This window comes from Micropterus dolomieu, linkage group LG10 (assembly GCF_021292245.1).
Source record: "Micropterus dolomieu isolate WLL.071019.BEF.003 ecotype Adirondacks linkage group LG10, ASM2129224v1, whole genome shotgun sequence".
Lineage (NCBI taxonomy): Eukaryota > Metazoa > Chordata > Actinopteri > Centrarchiformes > Centrarchidae > Micropterus > Micropterus dolomieu.
The window spans coordinates 11402816-11426937 of NC_060159.1; the positions used below are offsets into that span (position 1 = coordinate 11402816).

General features: G+C 39.9%; 2 protein-coding genes across 7 annotated transcripts in view; both read right to left on the bottom strand.

Moving 5' to 3' along the window:
• Positions 1–3135: 3135 nt before the first annotated feature.
• ehd3 (EH-domain containing 3) lies at positions 3136–18506 on the bottom strand. 5 transcript variants are annotated; one of them, XM_046061008.1, is made up of 10 exons: positions 18238–18506; positions 18057–18118; positions 17273–17613; positions 14692–14868; positions 13954–14051; positions 9316–9457; positions 9086–9185; positions 7533–7703; positions 5660–5824; positions 3136–5552 (listed from the first exon to the last, which is right to left on the bottom strand). In XM_046061008.1, the coding sequence occupies exons 3-10, from the start codon at positions 17497–17499 to the stop codon at positions 5025–5027; spliced, it is 1608 nt and encodes a 535-aa protein (XP_045916964.1). In that variant the 5' UTR covers positions 17500–17613; positions 18057–18118; positions 18238–18506; the 3' UTR covers positions 3136–5024. The 5 variants fall into 5 exon arrangements, with proteins under 5 accessions (XP_045916964.1, XP_045916963.1, XP_045916961.1 ...); XM_046061007.1 differs by having other exon boundaries at positions 17273–18112; XM_046061005.1 differs by having other exon boundaries at positions 17273–18118.
• Positions 18507–19606: 1100 nt separating this feature from the next.
• Positions 19607–24122, bottom strand: part of il20ra (interleukin 20 receptor, alpha) — a 10049-nt gene continuing 5533 nt past the window's right edge. Inside the window, exon 7 of one of the 2 annotated variants that reach the window (XM_046059844.1) lies at positions 19607–19806. In XM_046059844.1, coding sequence (XP_045915800.1) covers positions 19780–19806 — 27 coding nt within the window. In that variant the 3' untranslated portion in view covers positions 19607–19779. Of the gene's footprint in view, positions 19807–21652; positions 24105–24122 lie in introns of those variants that run through there. The other variant, XM_046059843.1, reaches the window with a different exon arrangement.

The window sequence follows — 24122 nt, forward strand, 5'->3', positions numbered from 1 at the left end:
CTATCAGTACTTTAGGTTACATTTGCAGACATATTAGTTGTTTCCTTCAGTCGCAGGATACGAATAGGCAGAGACAGCTGACCTGACACCAGCTCAAAGAGCGAGATTTAATTCATTGTCTTTATTTTTGATAGTTTGCACCAGGATGTGAGTCATCTCACACTTATCTCAAACAACTTTTACTTTTGCAGAGCACAACGTTTTTCATTCATCATTTTTTCATACTACTATTTACTACTAGATTCATACTTTTACTTAAAAAAAGATATTAATAAAAATAACAATGATTTGACTAAACTGAGTTAATTTTAATGACCCGTGGTAGACACTTAATAGGAACAGTTTTTTAAAATTTGTATTTTGTTTTGTTATTATGCCCTGCTCTCACACTTTCTGTCACCATGGAGACAGAGGGCAATTAACACTAGGGTGTCACCACTCGGCCGACCTTGTGACCACTCCACCCTCACACACCCATGTACTCGGCAGCGATGAGATGTGACTCAGTGAGTTTCACAAGTGGATGTGTCAGTGAGTGTACACAACTACTGTGGTTTGAGTCGGGGTTCACTCCCCGGCAGAGAGAACTCTGGCGAAAATTGGCAGTGCTTGCTGATGGGAAGCAGGTGAGGGATCACATCCTTGTCACTGCACAACCGACTTCTATTGGTTGGTCGAGCTGCCTGCACAGTGGGGATAAATTTGGGGGGGATAGTGTCAACTTCCCACAATTTGACACTATCCCTATTTTCACTGGCAGATGAAGAGAAGCAGCTGACGACAATTACTGTCAGAGGTAACACGTATATACATGTGTCCGTCTGCAGGCCTTTTCAGGTCAGACTGTGGAGCTTCAGATATGAACAGAACTGGAAATTTAAAAAACTCATGATACATGGGGGAAAAAGCCACATTTAAGTCTGTCTAACATATAGTATAAACAGGCATCTGATGTCAAGGGTTCAAGAGTTGAAGACTTACAGGTACAAATGTTTGAAATCATTTTAAAAAGAAAAAGATCAATCCAATCTGTCAGTTTCTTAATGACTTTCTCGTCTTCTCTCCTCCATGAAAACTCATTTTGGTGTGAGGTGCAGTTGAAAGCTAAAAAACAAACAACAAGTGGACTTTGAGTTTAAATTGTTTTGTCAAACTTTGTCTGTCTTTTTTTCTTTAAAAAAAGATATTTTATAACCTGTTATTGCAGGATGATATTTGCTCGTTTTTACAACAGTCATGGGAGAAATGTGTGTGTGTGTGTGTGTGTGTGTGTGTGTTTGGGTGTGTCTCAGAGCATCATCCCCACCCAGTGTTCTGAGATACCATCTCCCCCGTATGTCTGGGTGGAAACGTTTAATCCTGATGTGTAGCTTCCTCATGCCTGTCCAACAGAAAAAACACACACATCAATCACTATCACATACATTCACTGCATGCAAACACACACACACACACACACGTTCACACATCACTGCTGACAGACATCCCACATTTATTACCACTGACAAACCAGTTCAAGATATACCATGGTTCCTTCTGAAAAGATAAGATACCAACCAAAACCAGAGACAAACACATTTCAGCTGTCTCCTCTCTCCGGTCTCTCTCCATCACTGTCTGTTATTTTTCCACAATTTAACAGGAAAAGACTAAAATTTTGTCGTGTTTGTTTCCTAAAGCTTACCTGGTTAAAAAATGGTCAAACTTAGTCACTCCATTTCTTTTCTTTTATGATCTAGGGACGATCTGAATACTACAATGTGCCATCCTAACACTGTAGCTGCCTGCACATTCTCTAATCGCTGTTAGCTATTCTCCAAATGATTATGTTCTTACTAAGTCACTCATCTCTGCACATTCAGCTTTGTTTTTCATTATTTGTATCATTAAAGCTAACTTATACTTTCGTTTTGTACATTTTGAACCTCTGGGTTCTTTCTGTCAAGTGGCCTTTAGGATAAATAAGACAAATACAAAATCTATACAAAAGTATATGATGTGTGTGTGTGTGTGTGCGTGTCTGCATCTGTGTGTGAGGGTCAAAGTGGGACGGATAGGAAATGGCAGGACAAGTACAGAACTTCCTGTGTGATAGGAAAGAGTGCTGCATCTTCGTCCCTGCATATACGTGTGTTTGTTTGTGTGTATCTGTATGTTTAAGGGGTCTTAGATTTCCTGCCACACACACACACAAACACACAGACACACAGAAGTCCCCGGACAATATAATGTCTGTCGTGCTGAGCTAATATTTCATAGTGTTTCATTTTTGGCTCATGTTATGGTAAATGTCAGTGATTCTTGATAATAATGTGGAAATCTGTCCCTGGTGTATATACACAGCAGAACATTTTAAAGGAACTCTCACAGGCATGCTGTAATATAGATGGAAAACCTCCCTAAACTGAATCCAAGACGAGAAAGAACCAGCTTTAACATAAAGAATTTCACCTTTTTCCTTTGCCATACAGTATCTTTGACCCCGTTTTTCATTAGTCGGAGCTAAACAGAACATGTTTTGGCAATTCATGGAATCTCTTGAGTGCATCTCCTTGATCCACCTCTGAAAATTTGAAGAAAAAAAAAACATTCCTATCAACTCTACTGTGCAGATTTTGTTGCTTGTTTTTAGTTATATTTAGGGACACAGAGCCTCTGATTGATGCTCCTCTCTTAGCACAAAAAAAGTTTATAGGTGGCATCAAAGCAATCATGTTTGTCTTTGAAGGGGGAAAAGCATGACCTAATGCTTTTCTGAAAATCAAATCCTTTCTTTACTTATGTTGGGGACTTAATTGCTCCCTACATTAATGATGACAGTACGGTTGTCCAGTGTGAGTTTGCTCCAATTTCATGAAAATAATTTAATTTATGTATAATTTTAAAATCTTCCCTCATTATCATATTACAAAAGCTAAACCCTCATAACATAAATCATAAGATCTACTTACTTGTTTGCACACTGGATCCTCACAGTTTAATAAAGGAAAATCTAGCGTACCTAGTAGCATATCATTTTCTGAGGGCTAGTCAGGAAAAAGGAGGTCAAGTCTGGGCTGTATAAACAAATGCATGTTTCTTTTTCTTCTAAAAAAAAAAGATGCACAACACAAACAAAACAGGGCACAGAAAAAGTTGAGTAAATGACTTTATTAGGACTGTTGTTTTTGTTGACAGAAAAGCAGATAAAGTACAGATTTTGCAATGCATAAAAATCTTAAACCAGAAAAACTACCATGACACCAGTGTTTCCATCTAATGTACAAGTACACAGGACTCCAAGTTGCAATCTGTCAGCGTGTGAAAAACACCTTGAAAACAAGCTGAAGAAGTTTGTTTTGCACAGAATCCACATTCGTTTCTTCTGTTGATCTGGCTCGCTTATGAAATATGAGCTAGTGATGCGTAAAGCACCCGAAATTATGCGGATGATTTCCCAATCTGTGTTAAAGGAATGCAAACAGTCTTATTATGTACAGCAGATTCACAGTAACAGCACAGAGACGTATGGGGAGGGGCACAAAAGGGCCATAAACTGGAAATATTTCAGTTAAGTCAATTCTGTAGCTCAAAACTGGAGGGATACTGTTTCACTCATAAAACACACAGTGAACATTTCTTATCATAACGGAACCCAAATTCTGTTAGTTTCATGTTTTATATGATGATCAGTGACTCTTACTGGTAACAAACCACAAACATGGTCCTAACGTTAAGTATATATACACATACATACATACTGGCATATCGCTACAGTAAGTGATTGTAATGAGGGATTACATTTATTACACGTATACAGTTTAAACACATGAACTTCCATTCAAAAACAAACATTTGTAAAAATGTGTCGATTAGTGTTTTTGTTGTTCACAAAATAAGCTAACAGCTAACTCTCTGGACTGTTAGGTTAAGTTAGTTTAGCCATAACTGATTAATCACATTTCAATTCACTGAAATACTCCCGACTCAGTAGCCATGGGAAGTGAATCTAGTGTTTCTGGAGCTTTGCTCTTGTGAGCCCCCCCAATGTAATACAAGTACAATAGTAAATCAATGAAATACCCTTTTGAGTAGATTTTGATGCAGTAGTGCACTCGAATGCATCTAATTACAGGGTTCCTTACAGTTGCTGCTGTTATGGCTGTTTAGGCCTTGTCATACATATATGTTACAAATAATAACACTGATACATGTGTTCATACGCATACATACAATAGTCAGGATGTGCCCACACTGAGCTGTGAACGTCTGCACATTCAACATTCAAAGGCTTTACAATACAATTATACTGATCATGTCAGCACACTCGTGTCCAAACAATACCCATTATATGTATATCTTTTTTATATTATAGTCACAGTATTTCCAAACATGTTAATGGTATTTAGAACTATGTCAAAATCCTCATCCTTAGTTTCTCCCCTGCTTGTTTCCCATCAGAGAAGCATTTCCCTCCTTCACTGCAGGTCAGTCCAGGTGCTCCGGTAAATGAACTGTGAAATGCCTTTAGTGTCGAGGTGAATACTGCAGTCAAGCATGAGATTACTGTATCGATTACACATAATAATACAATTAAAGTTCCTATTATAGATCAAGTTTTAATTGAGGGTAAACTGTTATGCAACACCTGTCTCACCTAACAACTCCCAATATCTTAAATAAAAAAAAGAGGACACTGGGCTAAAGACTTGACTTTAATCGGAGAACTCTACCTTTTTAAAAGCCATTTCAGCACGGCAGCAATGTAATTAAATTGATTCTTGTCTTAATGTATGTAACTGAATATTTTGCTCTAATGTTTGCCTCTTGGTGGTAAGGAAAGGATGCAGATGTAGGGAGGACAGCAACACAATGGGATTCAGAGTTGGAAATTGAGTCTAAGTTTGCTCCAATATTTTCATTTTTAGTTTTTTTTTTCTGTAATGCTACAGGAATATTCCTATTTCAATTGGGTTATTTTTCTTTGCTTGGAGGAGGCGGGGTTACTTACAGGTCTTGGGGACTGGGGGGGTGTAATCTTACATTTACTCAGGTAGTTTCCTCTTGGAAGGAGGCACCAGGTGTGCAGGCAGGTCTGACGGCAGTTCATGTCCCTCCAGTTTCACTTTTATCAGGTGATTAGCCAACGCAAACTCCTCATCATCGAGCATCCCATCCTTATCGATATCTGCCAGCTTCCAGATTTTTCCCAGCACTGTATTGGGCAGTTTTGACTTCACCATCTCCTTCTTGGCGTTGGCTCCTGTCACCTTTCCGCTGACAGGAGATAATGTGTAGAAAATCTCATCATAAGCAGGTTTGTCACGTGCAACAACCCACTCTGCTTCGTCAATGCCTTCGCCAGCCCCTTCGCCGTACCCATGGCCGAACGGGCCGTGCAAAGTGCCATCGAACGCACCACCCTTCACAACTGCGTTGGGACGCTGGTTTTCCTCTTGGCGGACCAGCACCATTAAGCCAGCGATGTCACTGGCCAGCATGTCATCCACTGCCTCCAGGAGTTTGGGTTTCAGAGGCTGGAATTTGTTGAGATCCTGATCTTGGAGTTGGTCCTGGATGAGATAATACAGAAAAGAAACAATCACATCACAAGTTTAGGGTTTAGGTTATCTATCTAAACCTCTACCTTCAAATATATCCTTTGCTCTTTCCTGGTTACCTGCATCTTCTTCAGATTAGGAAAATCTCCAGGTGATATCTGATGCTCTCTTTCTATGCGTTTGTATATATCTCCCAGACTGCTGATCAGTTCTTTCTTCTTGTTCTCCTTTCCAAACACAGAGGGCATCTCTTTCTTCAGTGAGCTGATGATGTAGGCATGGACCTGCATTTTGAGAGGGAAAGATGCATAATATGTAATAATGAACCTGCCTTTGCCATGTAATAAACAGCAAACATACTGGGACACCAAGTTGGCCTCTTTAAAAGGTCTAGTATTAAAGACATAATCCCTAAAGTGGCTGTATGTAGTTTTTTAATGAAATTAATCACTTTTTTATTGTTATATGTGCATTGGTTGTAACCTCATATAAAAATGATCCTAGGCTGTGATGTTCATGAGCGTTCCCGAGACTTTTGCCTACTGATTCTAAACTGTACACACAACGACAACACCGCAGCTAACAAACTCCATGTAAGGTTAAAAGAAAAAAAAGAAGAAAGTTTTATATGCTGAAGCCTGTCAGGCCAAACTAGAATCAGATCAACGTTGGGCAAAAACACGGATAACATCGGACAGGCGTATGAGTCATGGAGAGACCTCAGCTTTGTTTAGGAGATAAAAACAGACCCAAAGTCTGAATCCAGCACAAGAGTGGCGAACCCCACCTCTTAATTCAAACTACTATATAAAAAGGTAACTATAATGCATTCATATATAGATCTACATAGATAGATTGCAGGAAGATTTAAATGGGACCCTAAATTATTTACAATATTTGGACAACATGCAACAAGCAGACAAACATATCTGCGCTAACCATCTTTTAATACGGTAAAAAATATCAATCAACAAACAATGAAGGATTTAATATTAATTTAGCACAAATGATTAACCAATTTCACTTATTCTTGCAGGATCTTTGTGTTTCTGTATTGCCCCGTTGTCAAACTTCTTTCTTATGATTCTCATTCTGAATTTATTTTTGAGAAAGCGCTTTTGATAATTGGCTCATATGTAACCTCATAAGCAGCAGACTGATGCAACCCTGGAGACTGGGGACACTAAAGACTCCTTTAACCACACAAGCCACTCAGTAAATCAATCAGATTACCTTTGTTGACATTTGTTTTTAATATTCAACACAAACTACACATGGCAAAAGGAACGAGAAAACACATTATTTGTTATGTTGCTGTGGTGATATGTTAGTGTGCATGTCCCTGAATCCACCTTGTGTCCTTGAAGCTCATCACAAAACACACACACACACACACACCCACACACACTATCAGCTGTCAAACAGGAAAACTGTGCATTCAGTTTGATAAACCTGTGTGTGTGTGTGTGTGTTTGGGAGTGTGCATGTGTACATCCTCTGTGTTTCCTAGAACTACAACAAGCAGCAGACTGGGGCCTCTCACATCAGACTTCCTGTCCAGAAAGGAAACAATTCACTCAGGAGGATAGCCACATTTGTCTGGTTCTATTGGTTCTGTGACAGCGACAAGCTTTTTCTGTCAAGGTTAACAGCTGGACAGGCGGGGGGAGCGAGTGAGTGATGGGAAGCATAAATATGACACACACACACACACACACGTCATTGTCAAATACCAGCAAGAGCTGCATTGTTAGAGTATTACACATGTTCAGGGTAGTGGATGGATGTAAAATGCAGTTTCATTATTATTATTATTTTTTTTACAATCATTATCTTTAGGGATTCAATATGGACTAAAGACCAGACTGATAATCCCTCTGTAAAAATAAGAATTATTTAATAACATTGCATACAATAAAGCACTTATTGCTACTGTTAGCTACAGCTGTGCCATAACCAGAGTCTCCATCAGTGAGCGGGCGTGTACTTTACCTTGGCTAGTCTTGCCCTCTTGATCAGATCATTGAGTTTTCTCAGTGCTGCATTTCTCGGTAAAGACTGAATGTCCTTAAATAGGTCCTGCTCCTCTGCTTCAAACAGCTTCCTGTTGTCTGGAATCAACAGCGGGTGGGACCAAAATGAACCGATGTAGACGCGGATCACCTGTCGGCGAGGGAGACGGACGGAAAATCAACACACCAAAACAAAATAAAAGACACAAAAAGCCTTTAGATGACAACTAGACGCAAAGTCCAAGAAAGGAAAAAACACAAACGTCTCTCTGTCTCCAATTTTAGTAGCAAATAAAATAGTAATTTTCAAGGTGTCAATTATTTTTTAAAAATACTGATTTTAGCTTTCATAGATGATAATAGCTTTAACAGTTTGTTGTTTGAAAAAACTCATGTGACAAACATATTTCCCATTAAAATCTCATTAGTAATTATACATTGATTTAAGAAGTAGAATGACAATGATTTTGTTATAATGATCCTGATACAGCCTACTTTTTGTATCCTATCAGTTTCAAATTGTGTCAAACAGACAGCTAATTGCTGAGAACAGTAGAGAGGCCACACTACAAGCCAAGAAAGGAAAACTATCTGCTACCCCTCTGATGGGGGCAAATTCCCCATAGAACTGTGAAAAGAGCTCGGCTTTCTATTATGAAAAAGGCTTTGAAATTCTGATGTCAGATATAGTGTCACGTCAAGAAGCACATGACAAACAGGTTAAGGCAGTCAAGACACATGGAGCACAGATCAACAAAAAGATCATTAAAAACAGAAAGTAGAAAAAGTAGGTAAAATTCATAAAAGGTTTTTACATAATAAGGTTACTTGGTAAATATTAAGACAACCAGTCAACATTGTCCATAAAGGTTTCAATTGTATGCCACACTTTTACAGATGGCTTTTTGTTTAAATGATATCTGAACTCTTGTTCATCAACTCAAGTGTAACACATTGCTCTATCTCCAACGAAAGTCCACAGGGAACAGTTTTCAGTTCCTGGGAATCTGCATCACAGAGAACCTGACATGGACATCTCACATCTCCAAGCTGGTGAAGAAAGCTCAGAAATGACTGTATTTCTTCAGGAAAATTAAGAAAGTCAAATTCCTGTGCCATGTTCTTGTTAACTTTTACAGAGGAGCAATAGAAAGCATCCTGACTGGAAACATCAGAAACTGGCATGGGATGTGCACGGCCCAGGGCATGAGGGCCCTGCGAAAGGTGAATAAAATCACTCAAGATTATTGTTACCCATCTACTGAGCATCACTGACATCAGTGAGGTGGACACTAAAAGACAGTACCCATCCAGCCACAGCCCATTCACCCTGCTACCATCTGGCAAGAGATACAGAAGTATCTGCTATTGTAGCACCAGACATCAGAGCAGCTTCTGCCCTAAGGTTGTGAGAGGGAGGTTGGATGTTCTCACTACAAACACCAGACAAGATGGTGGAAAGCTTTAAACTCCAAAGGCTGTGACCATGTGGTAAGTCCATTGTTTGTTTTTTACATTTTATGTTTACTATACCTCAGGTGTGTTGACTATTTTCCCCAGGGACCACATCAGGGCACCATACACTCTCATCAACTGCTGGGTCTCTATCTGGTCAGCCTTGTTCAGCACAACCCTGGAACAAACGAGGGACAAGGGAACAGTGATGATTTAAATGAAAGCAAAGAGCTGCTGACAGCAACACTGCATAAACATCCTATCATGTTGCATTGGATCCGCCTGTAAATCAAGCAACCCTACAGTACCTGATCTTGTCCTCATGGTTCTTCAGGGCCTTTATCACCTCTGAGAACTCATCAGAGATGTCCAGTTTGTGGGCGTCAAACAGTAATATGATCCTGTCCACCCGCTCTGCAAACCACTCCAAGACAGCCGCAAAGTCATACCCTGAAAGAAGGAAAGAAAGAAAGGAAGAGGAGGAGGAGGATCCGAAAAAGTGGTCGAGGTGTGAAAAAAAAAAGGTGAAATTAAGATTTCAGATGAGGGACGGGAGGGTTTAGATAAAAAGAGAATGTAAAAAAAGAAAAGAAAAAGAAAGCGTTAAGAGTGTATCCATTTACCTCCTGTTCCTTTGCTCCCATCACATACCGTTGTCACAATAGCATTAAAGAGAGGCATTTGAATCGGCGGTGAACTTTTACTGAACCGGTTCATGCAACTGGTGAGCTACAGGTCAGTTCAGTTTTCACGCTGATGATCAACAGCCATTAACCTCAACTGTGATGTTGCAATATTCCCAAGAGGAAACCATTACAAAGGCTTCAGGTCATAGAGGAGGCAATAAGGACGCCCATATTACAACATGCTGAGAGAAAAGAATGTCTGTTTACAGATGGAGGCAGCCATGCCAGGGTTCAACGTGGCTTTTTAAAACTAAAATAATGAGATGGAAAACCCCAAAACTCCATAAGAATCTGGACTGTAAAACATTGATCATTTATTGTCTTATTTAGCATCATAAATTAACCATTTTAAAGCCTTTATATGCTATAAAAGTGAAATACAATCATGGCCTTTTGAACGAATGAAGGCAGTATTAAATATATGGTTGAGTCAATGAATGAGTTAATGCCTCAATAATGCATTAATAAATGGATAAATGATGAAGTCTGTCAGCTGGAGTACATCATTGCCTCCTTTCTATCCTACTCAAGGACAACCCGGACTCTGGAGACATTCCACAGTATATGAGAGGAGAACAAAGAACAAAGGACAGAACGAAGGATTAGTGAGCTAATATTTCCTACTAACAGCGAAGGACGCACAAGAGATGCAGAGTCAATGAACCTATTACAGCTGAAAGTATGGGACAGCAACTCGATGGGAGTTGCTGTCATTTGGTAGTATGTAGTAGCGTTATGTTAATACAGCAAATGTCAAATTGATTTTCTAAAGAGCTATGTTTATGAAAAATTGTCTCCCTTTAAATTTTACAAATTAAATCTACAAGCTTTGTGTTATTGCTATGAATATATCTAAATCTGACTGACACCAGTCCTCCATCTTTGCTTCCAGGGAGGCAGCCTCAGTATACAGACATAACTGTGATTTAAAAAAATCCCCCTTTTTTACACACTGGTGCTATTGCTACTGTGTCTGCTCCTCCCAGTAGAGGAATAGTTTTTACTCAAGGTGAACGATTTTGACAGTGGCTATGTATATTTGTTAAGCAAAACTTCTGAAAGACTGTAATGTTATGTAGTAATGGTAACATGATGCCTCAAAGGCTCCTTCACCAGTGATGATAAAAACTGGTCACCTTTACAACAAATGAAAGTTTGGTTGAGCATTGACACATTCCTCACTGGGACGTGAGCAAAAGTTTAACAGCTGTAGTAATAAGTGTGTAAAACACAGAAATGGGTTTTAGCTGTGCCTTTCTGTCCTGTAGGAGCACAGGTGCTTGAGTGAAACTATGGAGGGTTAAAAGAGAGATGGATACCTTGATGCTTTGAATTTTAGGGGATTATTCATCACACAAAGCACTTTTTACATGGTGTGGGGAAAAAACAGGACTGTAAGTCTAAAGCTCCACTATCGCAACCAAGGACTTGCGTGTGTTTTAGTTTTACTAAACGAAGAAGAAACAATATGTGGTACATTTAAAACAAGTATGGTTTATTTTTGGGGAGCTCATGAATAAACACAATGATTTTTAAAGAGTAAATGTTTCATAACAGAGAACAAAAATAATATTTTGGCCTGAGAATGCCACAAAAGTAATGTTCAAAAATGTATCAAAAATGAAGAGGAAATGTTCTGTGAAGCATGAACACGAAGAAAATTTGTTTTCCACCAAAATATTTAGGTGGACAAATTGTGAAAATTTCGGTTTGATGATGGCAGAAGAACGGCCGGAGCCAAAAACTCTAGGATACACGAGTATCCCCAAACAATATCACTAAACTACATCCATTAGCTCTTGGGATATGTCATGTTGGTCAAGGAAGAACTCATTAGATGGTTGCAAAACAAGAAAGGACAGAAAAAAAACAACAACTATGATTTGTCCTCGGAGGATCATGAATACCCTTACAGCATCTGGGAAGTAATTGTTGAAAGATTTTTTTCTGATAGACAGACCAACACCGCACCAAGAACAACCTGATGGAGACACAAGGCTTCATCCTTCTGACTAAAATATTCAGTTTGGTCGCTAACAAGCTAGACTCGGGGACAAATAAATTTTTTCCCCAACCATGTGAAAAGAGTCATAAATTAAGGTTAAAATAAAGCATTGCTTTAATTAGCCTTTTTGCAGCTGGTTGATGTCCAGGTTTATCATCTACAATACCTCCATAAGGACATCTACGTAGGCAGCTATAGCCTGACACCAGCTCATCTGGACACACACACACACACACACACACACACAAATAAATAAATAAATACAGACAGACACTCATAAAACAATGCAACACTGTGAAAGAAAAGTAATAATAGCAAAGAATGACACACACACACACAACACACAAATGAAACATGAAAACATTTGCATGACATGTGATAAACAAATGGATGGAAATGGATGAAAAGGACATTAAAACACACAAACAAAAGCTCCACCATGCACACACGCTCTCAGACAACACAGCTGTGCTGACTCAGTAGAGATTAATGTGAGCCTGTATTTTTTTTTTAATATCCAACACACAATTGCAGGGTCACAACTTACTGTGCTGTTTATTTGGTCTGACAACACATTCAGGGGACACGCTGCCCATCGAACAAACAGAAAGCAGAACAGAGCTCATGTCGGTCTGATTCAATTAAATTACTTCCACTTGTAAACAAAATCTGAAATTCTGTTGGCTCTGACTCTCTGGTGTTTCTCAACAGTAAAACTTCAGACATCAATGTTCTCATGACAAACAGTAATCCAGACCCAACCCTGCAATGAAGTAATGTGCTGAACTCAGTGACCACATGTTCTTCGTTCTTATTTAGCCATTGGAAATTCATAAGCAGGTTAATATACTGTATTTTATCACTCTGAATTTCATGATATAGATCCATGCACAACCTCAGTTGTCAGTCACAGAAGAAAGTTTGCTTAGAGCAGAGATGGGGATCATTAGAGAATCATTACATTATCATGGAAAATGTCAATGTTGATATAGATAAAAATGCTAATTATCACATTATAATGTTGCATACATACCATGATCTTAAAACCTTTACTGACATGAGATCACAATCTGTTTTGACTGCCCTTAATTTCTATTTTTTTAAATGAAGATAATCTTCTCTGAATGTCATCAGGCCAAGTTATTTAAAAGCACTTTAATAGATGTCATGCTCAGCAGTAGAAACACCCCTACTAATCAATAAGTTAACAAAAGAGATGTTTTCTCAAGTTCATTACCTTATTTCTTATTTTTTTTCCTGATACTTTGAGGTGCAATCCTAAATGATCTATGATGATATATAATGCAAATGTCAACAGTGTTTTGGTAAAACAAAAATAATCCTTCCTCAACATAAGAACACATCAAACAGTGGAAAATGAACATTTGTTGTTTTAACATAAGACAAATGAAAGGAGAGTATGGACAGACAAAAGGAAAGAAATAAATTCAAAGATGGTTGGAGTAAGAGGGAGTAAGTGAATGTGGGTAAGACTAAGTTATGGCGGGCTTCAATTATCCCAGCTCTTTTGTCAATGTTAGCGGTTGGTATGGCAATGCTAGCATTTAGCTGTGGGAATGCCAGGCACGCCGGACACATATCAAACTGTAAGAAAGCTGGGAAAAATCCTTTAAAGGCTTTCACACCTAAACGTCTCTTCACACTGTAGCTTCTGCATTCAGATCAACGCCACGGCCGGGATCTGCACACTGTCAGTTCACATGTTTGAAAATGTAGACAAGAAGTATAATTAAGAATCATATAACTTTATTTGAGTATCTCGTCTTTAAATTTGTGATTGAGGAGTGTTTGAATTTTCCCCTGGGGATTAATAAAGACATTCTTGCAGCTCTCTGTGTTGACCATTTAAGTTTAATGCATGAACAAGCAAATGTACAGCATGTTTTAAAATCAGTACAGAAGTGTTAAAAATGTTAAATCTGAACTGTGTACAAGCATGCATGTGTGTGTGTGTGTGCATGTGAGAGAGAGAGAGAGAGCACATTCAAAGCTTGTCTTTTTGTCACTGCTTCCTGTTGTTTGAAATGAATGAAGAATAATCCTCCTGGTAGCTAAAAGCTAAAATAAACACACACACACACATCCAAAGGAAATGCTGACATGGTAGTTCAGAGTTCAGTGGAACGAGGGGGCTGCAGCTGAATGGGTCCAGTGAACGAACACTGACACACACACACATGTTAACATTAACTACAGGAAAATTAAAGTGTGAGCGGCATGAGCATGTGTCTTACCTCGACTAATTCTCTGTTTCTCTCCTGACAGAATCCCCGGTGTATCAATCACACTGATGCTTTCCAGCACTGGGTTAGGCAGCTGGGCACACACAAACCTAGAACACACACACACCACACGCACACACGTGCGCACACACACACACGGAGAGGAGAGTTAAAAGAAACCTGACAGAAGTGTAAAACTTTAACAACAAACATCTTCCCTTACAGTACCTCTGTCTCCTTCTCCTTCATCTCTGCTCTCCCTCTCTGCCTCCAGCTGTATAAATACTAACAGGTTAGCGGTCTGTGAACCCCCCTAATCTGACAGTCAGTGTTTCTTCCTTTCAGCAGTGGTGGGCCCTCACAGCGAGGACACAACCACAAGAGCAAGAGCGAAGCGTTTTTGGCACTTTTCCTTTTCCAGAAGGATGACTCTGCAAACACAACTCTCTCTCTCTCTCGCTCGCTCTCTCTGACACAGACAGACAGCCATTAAAAAGAGAAAAGCCTGAACAGTGAGCAGAGGGAAATTCAATCACACAGGAATGTAGAGCTGCCTTGTGGATTCTCACTAGTGCTCTCAGCCTCCCTTTCTTCTCCACTCTCTCCCTCAGTCTTTCCCTCTGCGTCCACATACTTCACCCAGGTACACCACCTTCTGTTTTGACTATACACAAATACCCCCAAAGACATCCCACAGCATTGGCCATCAGTGCTTTTCATTTAGAATTTTGTGTAAGTGTGTGCGTATACCTGTTGAGGAATGCGTTTCCAAATGCGTTCAGCTTTCTGAAGGGCTTTTTGGGGTCAACCACCAAAGCGTTTCCGGGGACGACTCCTTCTGTGTCACCGTGCATCACAGCGATGAAAGAATCTGTGGTGGGTTCGGGGCCGATCCGCATTCCCGGAAAATCCTGCTCCAACAGGTAGCTACGAGGGGAAATATGATATGGCGTTAAACAAAACAAGGCAAGAGATAAACTGTACGCTGTGTAAGAATAAATCAACCGTAGATAAAAGGCCTTTATGGCTGGATTAATCCTTTCAGAAGAAGGTACCTAAGAAAATGAACAACAGTGTAGAGGGGTGACATTAAAACAGATTAATATTACTTAGACATTAGCATCACAGTATTAGGCTACATCCACTTTTTCGAGTATTTGTAAAATTACATTACTGTGAATATATTAAGCATTCACGACACAGGATTTATACAAGTTCTCCAACCACTTCCACCACTGCTTGTACGTTTTATGAAAAGGCTATCAGTTATAGCGTTCCAGTGAGTTGGCTGAGTGCTGCAAGGCCTTTTCAAAGAGATTATGCTGAAAGGAAATTGGTCTGGATGGTAAGAAGCAGTACAGGAATCACCAAAAACCAGGTCTGCCTTGAATTAGAAGCTCCTGGAACAAAGATTCGGGGGATTTCACATCATCATCATAGGCCGGATGGCTGCTGAGCACAAGAGAAAGCCACTGCTCCAAAGTCTGATTTTAGTTGGTCGCTGATCACGTGGAGCAAGGCAGAGCTCTTTGAATGAGTGTTTTGTGGTTAGTTGAGATGAAGATGGAGGCATTTTGCCAAAAAACTGACCCAATCTAAATGACCAAATATCTATTTGCAGGGAGACAGTAAAGTATTCAAACATAGTGGAACTGTGACACACAATTAACCTTAAATTTGTGACTGGGTTTGCTGCAAATAAGTATTATGTTCGACTTTACAACTGATGCAAACTTTTGACCTCATCTGTAACTGTCGCAACACAGCTGACTCACAACTCACATGTTTTTGTTTTTTAAGTGTGAGAGTGGTTAAATCCTCATCTGTTTATTCAGTGACATCACACGTGTTTTCACAACCCCTGAAACATGTGAGCGCAGGCCATAACAAAGGGATTGGTAAAAAAGGGCCATAAATTTCAAGGGTGAGCGTGGGATGTGTTTGCATTTTAACTGCTGCCAGATGTAAGGATGATTTCCATATACATATTTTCCACGCACACCTTGTCAAGAGGAGTGAGCAGTGCCTGGTAGAGCCATCTCTCTGCATACTGTGTAGTGTGAGTCCTCCTGCCTGTCTGTCTGTCTGTTGGGAGGCTGTGCACCTAACAGATAGCACGTTCGATATCATATACTGTGTGTTTGCCTGTGCAGTTCACATACAACTCATTTCACCTTGAAGGAAAAACTTCTGATTACTGGTCTCTGAATAAATGCCAAAGAAGAAGGACTGTATTACCCTCCACTTGCATCTCTTGTCTTTCCATCTATTATCTCTTTTTTTTTAGCTGTCAGACAGATATTGATCTACATCTTATGACTTTTCTAATTCACATAAAGTAAAATATGATTTCAAAACAATATTACTATAACCATGTAGTGTTTCAAAAAAGACCTGCACTGCTCCACCACATCCAGAGTCTGAGACCCCGTGATATGAAATTTAAAGAGATGCTGAGTGGTTACTCAGCAGTTTGAGCATTCTGCGTCTTACTGTTACTGTTCGGTGGTGAAGGGTCAGGCTGCTGACTGAGAAGGGTGGGGGGTGTCTGCACTGTGCTGTCTTATAGCAGGAAGTCACTATCAGCATCCTCTCTCTGTCTTTCAAAGGCTCACCCCGCTAATTACCTACTATGCTCTGCGAGAGTGTGAGTGTGTTTGTGAGAGGGGCATGTCGTAAGTACCTGCCCTGCAGTTCAAAAGAGGCCCAATGCCCAGCTGCTAATATCTCCTGAAGCCACAAATACCAATACTGATCCAGGTCACACACTCTCACACAACCCTGAACATGCAACAATATTTTTATTCTAAAGACATATCACCATAAGAAAAGACTAAGTAATAATTGTCAGTAATACATCTTAAACTCATGTAAAGCTAAGCATGTATTTAGCACCTTTGTCCAAAAAGTCTTTAAATGACTGATGAAATACACACACCTCGTTAGGGAGGGCTGCAGTGCCAGGCAGCGCCGCCTCCATATGTATTACATTTGCATGTGTGTGTGTTATGTTGGCTGTCATATAAACTGTTTTTATTGATTCAATAAAGCTTGCAGAGGTGTGTGTGTGATAGATCTTTTTGTTACTCTATTCATGTTGCTTTTTATGTTTTGTACCCATTGCGCTGCATTTCATGCCAGTTGTTTTTGGTCCTGTTCTAGTTTATTGCATGAGAGGGGGAAAGTCAGTTTGGGTGTGTCAGCCTCTCCCTTTCTATCATTCTGGTGGGCCTCCGGCTCATGTGTTTGTGTGTGATTTCTCTTTCCATATGAAGCTCTTCGTTTGTGTGCGTGTGTGTGTGTGTGTGTGTGTGTGTGCTGTTGTTCTCACCGTATGAAGCTGGTCTTGCCAGTGGAGTACTGTCCCACCAGTAAGACCATGGGCTTGTTGTCAAAGTCTGCATCCTCCAGAGCCGGAGAGTGGAACTCATGGAACTTGTAGCTCTCCTCCAGCGGCAGGAGTTTGGTTTTGTAGAGCTTCTTAAGGCCCTCACTGACGGTCTGAAAGACTTCAGGGTCCTTCTTCCTCCTGTCATCGGTTCCAAGCCAGCTGAACATTGTTGCTGATTGCTTATCGTTTGACTAGTAAAGCCTCCAATAGGTGCAACGGTTTGTTGATAAGCTGGACACTAGTGTCAGTTTATTCTGAAGTCGAGTGACAGATTATCTGTCCTGAAAGGTTTACAAATGGGTTATGTCCTTGGATACTTGTCCTAAAGTTAATCTGAAACTGAGATTTCCTCACATATAATAACAAGTGTAGAGCTTATTAAATTTCTTTAAATCTAAACAAAATTTGTTCGGGTCATATTCACTGTAAAAATTATCTATATTGTTGCTTTCTGTTATATTTTACTGAAAATGTTATCAAAAAAGATCAAATCTCCTTAAAAGTCTGTTTTAGAAAAAATAAGATCTGCAAAAGTATCCTGAAAATCTAAGACATCACATGACAACACCTCGTCCTGCTACACGGAATGGTCACTGGGTGGTGACTGTTGTTATTACTGATGATAATCTTGAACCCAGTTGAAGGTTATCCTAAGATTGTTTCTCTGGTAATATCTACAACTAAAACAAAATTGTTGTATCTATAATCAAAATTCAGACCTGACCCTTTAACAGCACTCTCATCATCGAGTCCATCGGTCCTCCCAAGTCCAGGCCACTTCTGCTCCTGGGCCAAAAAACACGGCATTCAATGAGTTGTGTTTTTGTTTACCAATACCTCTCAGTAAACAAACACTGGCAACAAAAGCCTAAATCATTCTGCTCATGCACGACAAACCACGTTACCGATATTTAATTTCGTCCAAGAGCTAGCAGAGGAAATCCCAAAAATGATGCGCCGAGCTGTTGTCAGAGCGCAACCAGCCTTTTTGTTCAGCTGCTCCCCCTCTGCTACCCACACCTCTTCAGGACCGGCAATAATCTCTGTCGTTCTCCTGTTAAAAATTACAAGTAGCCTGTGTTGCTCGTGCTACGGGTTACTGTCTGTCACAGCACAGCGCTGAATGTAGCAGCAGCTGATGTCCTGCAGCTCAATTTAAATGACGAGTCGGAGGAAACCCGAGCCCGGCGGAAGTGCCCAACGGCTGGCAGTCCGACTCACCGGGGTCCCGCCCAGTGATGCGGGAGCTGAAGCCTGGCAGGACGACGCCATGATGGACGAGCCGCCGCTGAAAGACAGCGCGCCACCTAAAGGTACATTTCACATTTTTTTGTAGCGCTTAGTGAACAATACAGTGTATACAAACAGCGATGTAAAGTAACTTAGTACATTTACTCCAGTACGGTATTTAAGTAAGAGGATGTACATCACACGAGTATTTCCATGTTCTGCTACTGTATAGGCTACTTTTACTTAAATTCTATTCAGAGGCAAATATTGTAGCCTGATTTTTACACCACTACCTTTAGTTGCTCGTTATTTTTCAGATTAAGCTTTAAAATATAAACTACAATCAACAAATACATTTTGATGTATTATTATAGGATAAGATAAGACTTAATTCATCCCTTGGTGAAATTCACAAGATACCCAGCAGTAGGCCCCTATGTGTAGTAAAAAAATAAGGCAAACCTTTTCCAGCTGCAACACTGAAGTGATGAACACATGAAAACATCAGCAATTATAATTCAATAATAAGGGAGACAGGGTATGGTTGTAACACTTGCTGCTTATATAAAATTCAGCTCTGTATAATTCAGCTCTGAAGTTTGTAGCTAGAGTTCTCAAACTTTTACGCAAAGTACCCACATTTGTTCACTACAAATGATACCATTTCAGTCCTCTACAAGAATATCACAGACCTCGTCAGTTGATGTCAAATGCATTGAGTTCCCTTGTTACAAGGTTGTAACACATGCTGGGGTAGGTTGTAACAATAAGACAAAAGGAGCAAAAATAGATGCCACACAATATGATATGCTCCAAAAACAGTTAGTGATATAGAAGAACAATGTTTCTCTGTCACTGTAACAGACTGTCTGATGACTCATGCATGTACAGTATGTGTATGTAAATTTATCAATAGATTAAACTTACTTAACAGTTTACATAATAAATACTACTAAAATGTGTTGTGGTATGGACAGAGTGGAGCCAAATGCAGCGCTCAGGATTGACAGGTTTTATTAGGGGAAAAAAAGGGGTTGAGGGACTTGAGTCGAGGGAGAGGTGGATGCCGGGGAAACGCAGGCAAAGGGGAACCGAGGAGACAGAGACCTGAGAGCCGGAGGACACTTGGGGCCGAGGAAGAGAGGAGGCACGGGAGAACTGGGAGGACGCCGTGGGGGAAGTCCGAGGGGAGAGGGCAGGTGAGCGAGCCCAGCTGACTAGACAAAGGGCGAGGGTGAGTGAACCTGGGGAGAGACAGACAGAAAGACAGGGTTAGTGACACAGCGGAGACAAAGCACAGGGAAACAGACAAGATGCTGAATACGTGCGAGAGCTCTTGTGATCAAGTGGTGGATTGCTGGCAGGTGTGGCAGGCAGAGGAGGAGGTTGACGAGATGCAGGTGCGGGTCATTGGCTGGGCTCAGGAGTGGAGGGAGAGAGAGAGAGAGAGAGAGAGAGAGAGAGCACACACAGGGGAGGAGACACAGGGAGGCAGGCAGAGAACAGGGAAAACAGAACCACAGACAAAGAAAGGAGAAATTACCAGGACACTCACCGTCAGCTGGGCTGCCACCACAACAAAAATGTATCTAATTAAAGAAGACCTTTGTACATCGTTGGGTCAAACAAAAAAGAAGTGTGTGTCAGTGTGTGTATATTCTTAATCAGAGTCACAGTCAGTGCTCGAAAAGGGCCGGTACTCACCGGTACCCAGTACAAGCTCTTAGAACTATATTTTACTCTTTGGCGCAGCGGGACTTTTTCTTGCACACTGGAATTTCTCACAAGCTGCCTGTACACTTTTCTGCCCTCTCCATCAACAGAGATGGGGTATGGAAAAACTTGAGTGCTGATACACACGCCAACATGTGAACAACGTGTGAATGGGAAGTACTGGTCACAGTGCTGACAAATGAATGCTGGTAACCCTGGAGTGCAGGCTTGGTAGGCCAATACTGCAAAGGTCACTCTGTAAAATACTAAAATCAAGAAAGTCCCTAGTTGTATGTATAGTGGAGGCTGTAGCACTTTTTAAAGAAGTGTTACAACCCACCCCACCACTGTCAGCCAATGTTTAGCTAGCTGTTTTAGCATAGTGGTTTGAAATTAGAAAGGAAAAAATGCATCACATGTATCACAAGTAACTTTCAATCTAATATTTATCAAACCTCTTTATCTGCAATAGTTAACATTCTAAACAAAATATAGTCTTGCCTCGCTCGATTCGGGAGGATGCAGGTAAATACAGAAATGATCAACTAACTCCTATCTATCTCTAATTGGTGGAATTGGTGTTACAACTCTCCCCATGTTACAACCATACCCGGTCTCCCCTATTATACACATTATTCTGCACAATGAGTAGGCCTACTTTTACATTTTGTGCTTTGAGTCTATTTTAATGCTAAAGTTTTGAATGCATGATAATTATTTCTTCACTGTGGTGTTGCTACTTTTACTTAAGTAAAATATCCGAATACTTTTTCCATCACTTCCCCCGGTACATTTGATGAAGTTTAGATCCAGCCTAGAAGTACTGGCTGCCATACAGTAGTTAGTTATTGGTAGTTAGGTCAGATCGGTGTCAAACTGATAATATATTGATATATTTCTCTTTGATGTATATAGTGTCACAGAAGATTTTGTTGGAGATGTTAACGTGAACCCTGTGTTGCTCAGTTTGAGAACCAATATTGTTTTAAAGATGCATTATCTACAATTACATCACATCACATTTTTACATAAAATATATACATTTTATTATTATATTTATTTGTTTTTATAATGTTGATCTCTATAGCAGTGATATAAAATAAAATGTCATGATTGGTGTTTGGTAATTTGACCAGCAGATGTCTCTTTTCACTCTCGTTTCATGTTGCAGAGGCAGGTGTCAGGAATGAAAGTTACTTGTAATACAGATCAAAGGTCTACCATGCTCACATTTCCTTAAGTATGTGAATACTTTGAAGCTATAGATTGTTCCTGAGATTATGTAAAAGCTGGCAGTAGTACACACATCTAGTGAGAACAGGAAATGCTGGTTAAACAATATGTGACCTTTTCTGTTCAAAATGCAGAGGACAACAATAGTTAACAAGTTCCCTTTATTATTATTTATTTTGAATATACAATACTTTTGACTTTCAACATACAAAACTATGACAAACATATGACTGACTTCCTTCCCAGAGCAACTTCATGCACAGCATCAAGGTTACCATCACACTGCAGATAACCTGACCAAATAAGACTAAATAGCTACATGAATCTGAAGCCCTTACTGTGGTTTTACTGTGGTGTCCAGGAAATTACAGTAATTCCAGAAATTCCCACAATGAGACCATGAGATGGCACAATGCCAGTAAATGTAGTCCATTACAAAACCTTTTGAGTAGCTATGACTTCATGGGAGCAGAACAACAAAGAAAGAGAAAGAGGAACAACATCAGCAAAAGAGCGTAATGATTTCCTCAGTTATCATGTAATGGTAATGTAAAATATTCAAGTAGCACTTGGCTGAATGACGAACAAGTGCGAGTATTTACTGTGCTTTAATCATTACAAAACTGTAGTTATTATTTGTAGCTTATTTTGAACTGACAGTAGCAAATAATGAAGTCTGATAAGATGTAGATGAGACAGAATAAAATATCCTGACAAGCTTCTGAATATCTCAGCACCAAACAAAAAGTGATAATGCCGTTAATATTGTACTGCAGACAGTATTTTGCTCACAGATGATTGCTATAGCTTTGACTTCATTTTGTATGAAGATATCATCCACAAAGATACATCTCCTTCTCTGAATATTAGTATTTCCTTCATATAATATGCGCAGCAATGGTGGATTAGTATTAAAGATCAATTACCGACTGAGAAAATGAACAATCATTGTAATTACATTATGATTCATCCCAGTTTGCCAACATACAATACAAATACTGTCCTAAGACATCACAAGCAGCGCAGTTTAAAACTTCCAAAACTAGTTTGACAGCATTGTCTAGTAAACACGGATGTGTATGGTCACAGAATAGCTACAGTAAACTGAGGTATCGTATAGCCCATATCAAAATAAAAAAGTAAAACGCCAAAGTAAATTTCTTAATATGGCTTTTGTACTACCACTAAACTGCCAGAACTTACAAAAAAAATCACAACACTTTTGCAATCTGTCCCCCCAAATAATCTGTAACTGATATTCTTATTATTATTCTATAATTATGATTATTCTATTCTGATGATCACCAGTGCAGAACAGTCCGTTAGTGCTTTGTTAGGCTGAGATCTGATACAGTGGTGACGATGGTGTACGTACAATGGATTACACACGCAGCGTTTAATCAGGAAGAAACACAGTGCTGCAGGTTATCTCTAAGAAGAACTTTTACTTCATATCAAGCACAAAAAAAATAACTAGTAAACTACATCTGAAAAGACATTGTGCTCAAAATTAAGGTGCACGTCTCCCTTGGCAAGATAATTTAGAGTTAATCACAGTTTATTATACCACTTTGTAAGTGTTCGTGTTGATTCGCCTGATTTGTTAATCAGATAATCTATAAATCATGACAATGATAATAAAGCAGCAACATTCCCAGGTTTAACAGTAAACCTACTACAGTACAAAGTGCTCCTAAGAATGTGATATTATCTTGTGTATTTAAAAAAATTATTTTGTGTAGACATTTTTATGATTTCCATCATGGTGCTAAATTTGAGTATACAGTATAAGTGCAGAAGAAGAGCATTTTCTTTGTAATAACGGGGTAAATATATTGATGAATATTATCTACTGGTCCATCGAGATTACCAAGTTCCATTTGGTCATAATATCATCCGCCTCCCACCCTGTTTCTACAGCTCTCGTCATCTCTGTCTGTGCCTCTGACGCTTCCTCGGACGTTTGTCTGACAATCACATTTTCCGACCTCAACTTGCCCCTCATCGCATACTCCTCCTCTCCTCCCACCCTGTTCTCCCTCCCTTTCTCTCCCTGCATCAACCGATCCAACCCTCACTCCCTGTTGAACTCCATTGACATCTCTGGCAACACTAGTTTCCCGGTATTGGGATCCCACTTAATACAACTAGGTCCCTCCTCTTGCTCTGCCAGTCTCAGGAGACCATAGTCATCTGGTAAGGAATTTGATTGGTCAGTATCGAACGTATACATGTCTCTGATGTTCTGAGAGGCATAAGCAGAAAGAAGAGGTACTTCCTCACTCTCGGTACCCTCCCTTTTTCTATCCACCTCTCCTTTGGTTGCCAGTAAAGGTGCCTGAGTTTGGGTTAGTGGAACTAAATTTACCTCTGAAAATGCGTGCGCCTGCACAAGCGTGCTCATCTCTGTCTGTGCACGTGTCTCTGTGTGCATCGGCATGTGTGTTTGTGAGTATGTGTGGGTTGACTTCTGCCAGACGTTGGACTGGTGAGAAGCGTAAACTCCAGCGCAGTGACATTCCTCGAGTTTCAGAGTACTCCCATCTTTTCCTCCGTTATGCCTCCTCTCTCTTTCTTCTTCTCTTCTGACACTGATTTTAGGTGCTGTGCCAAT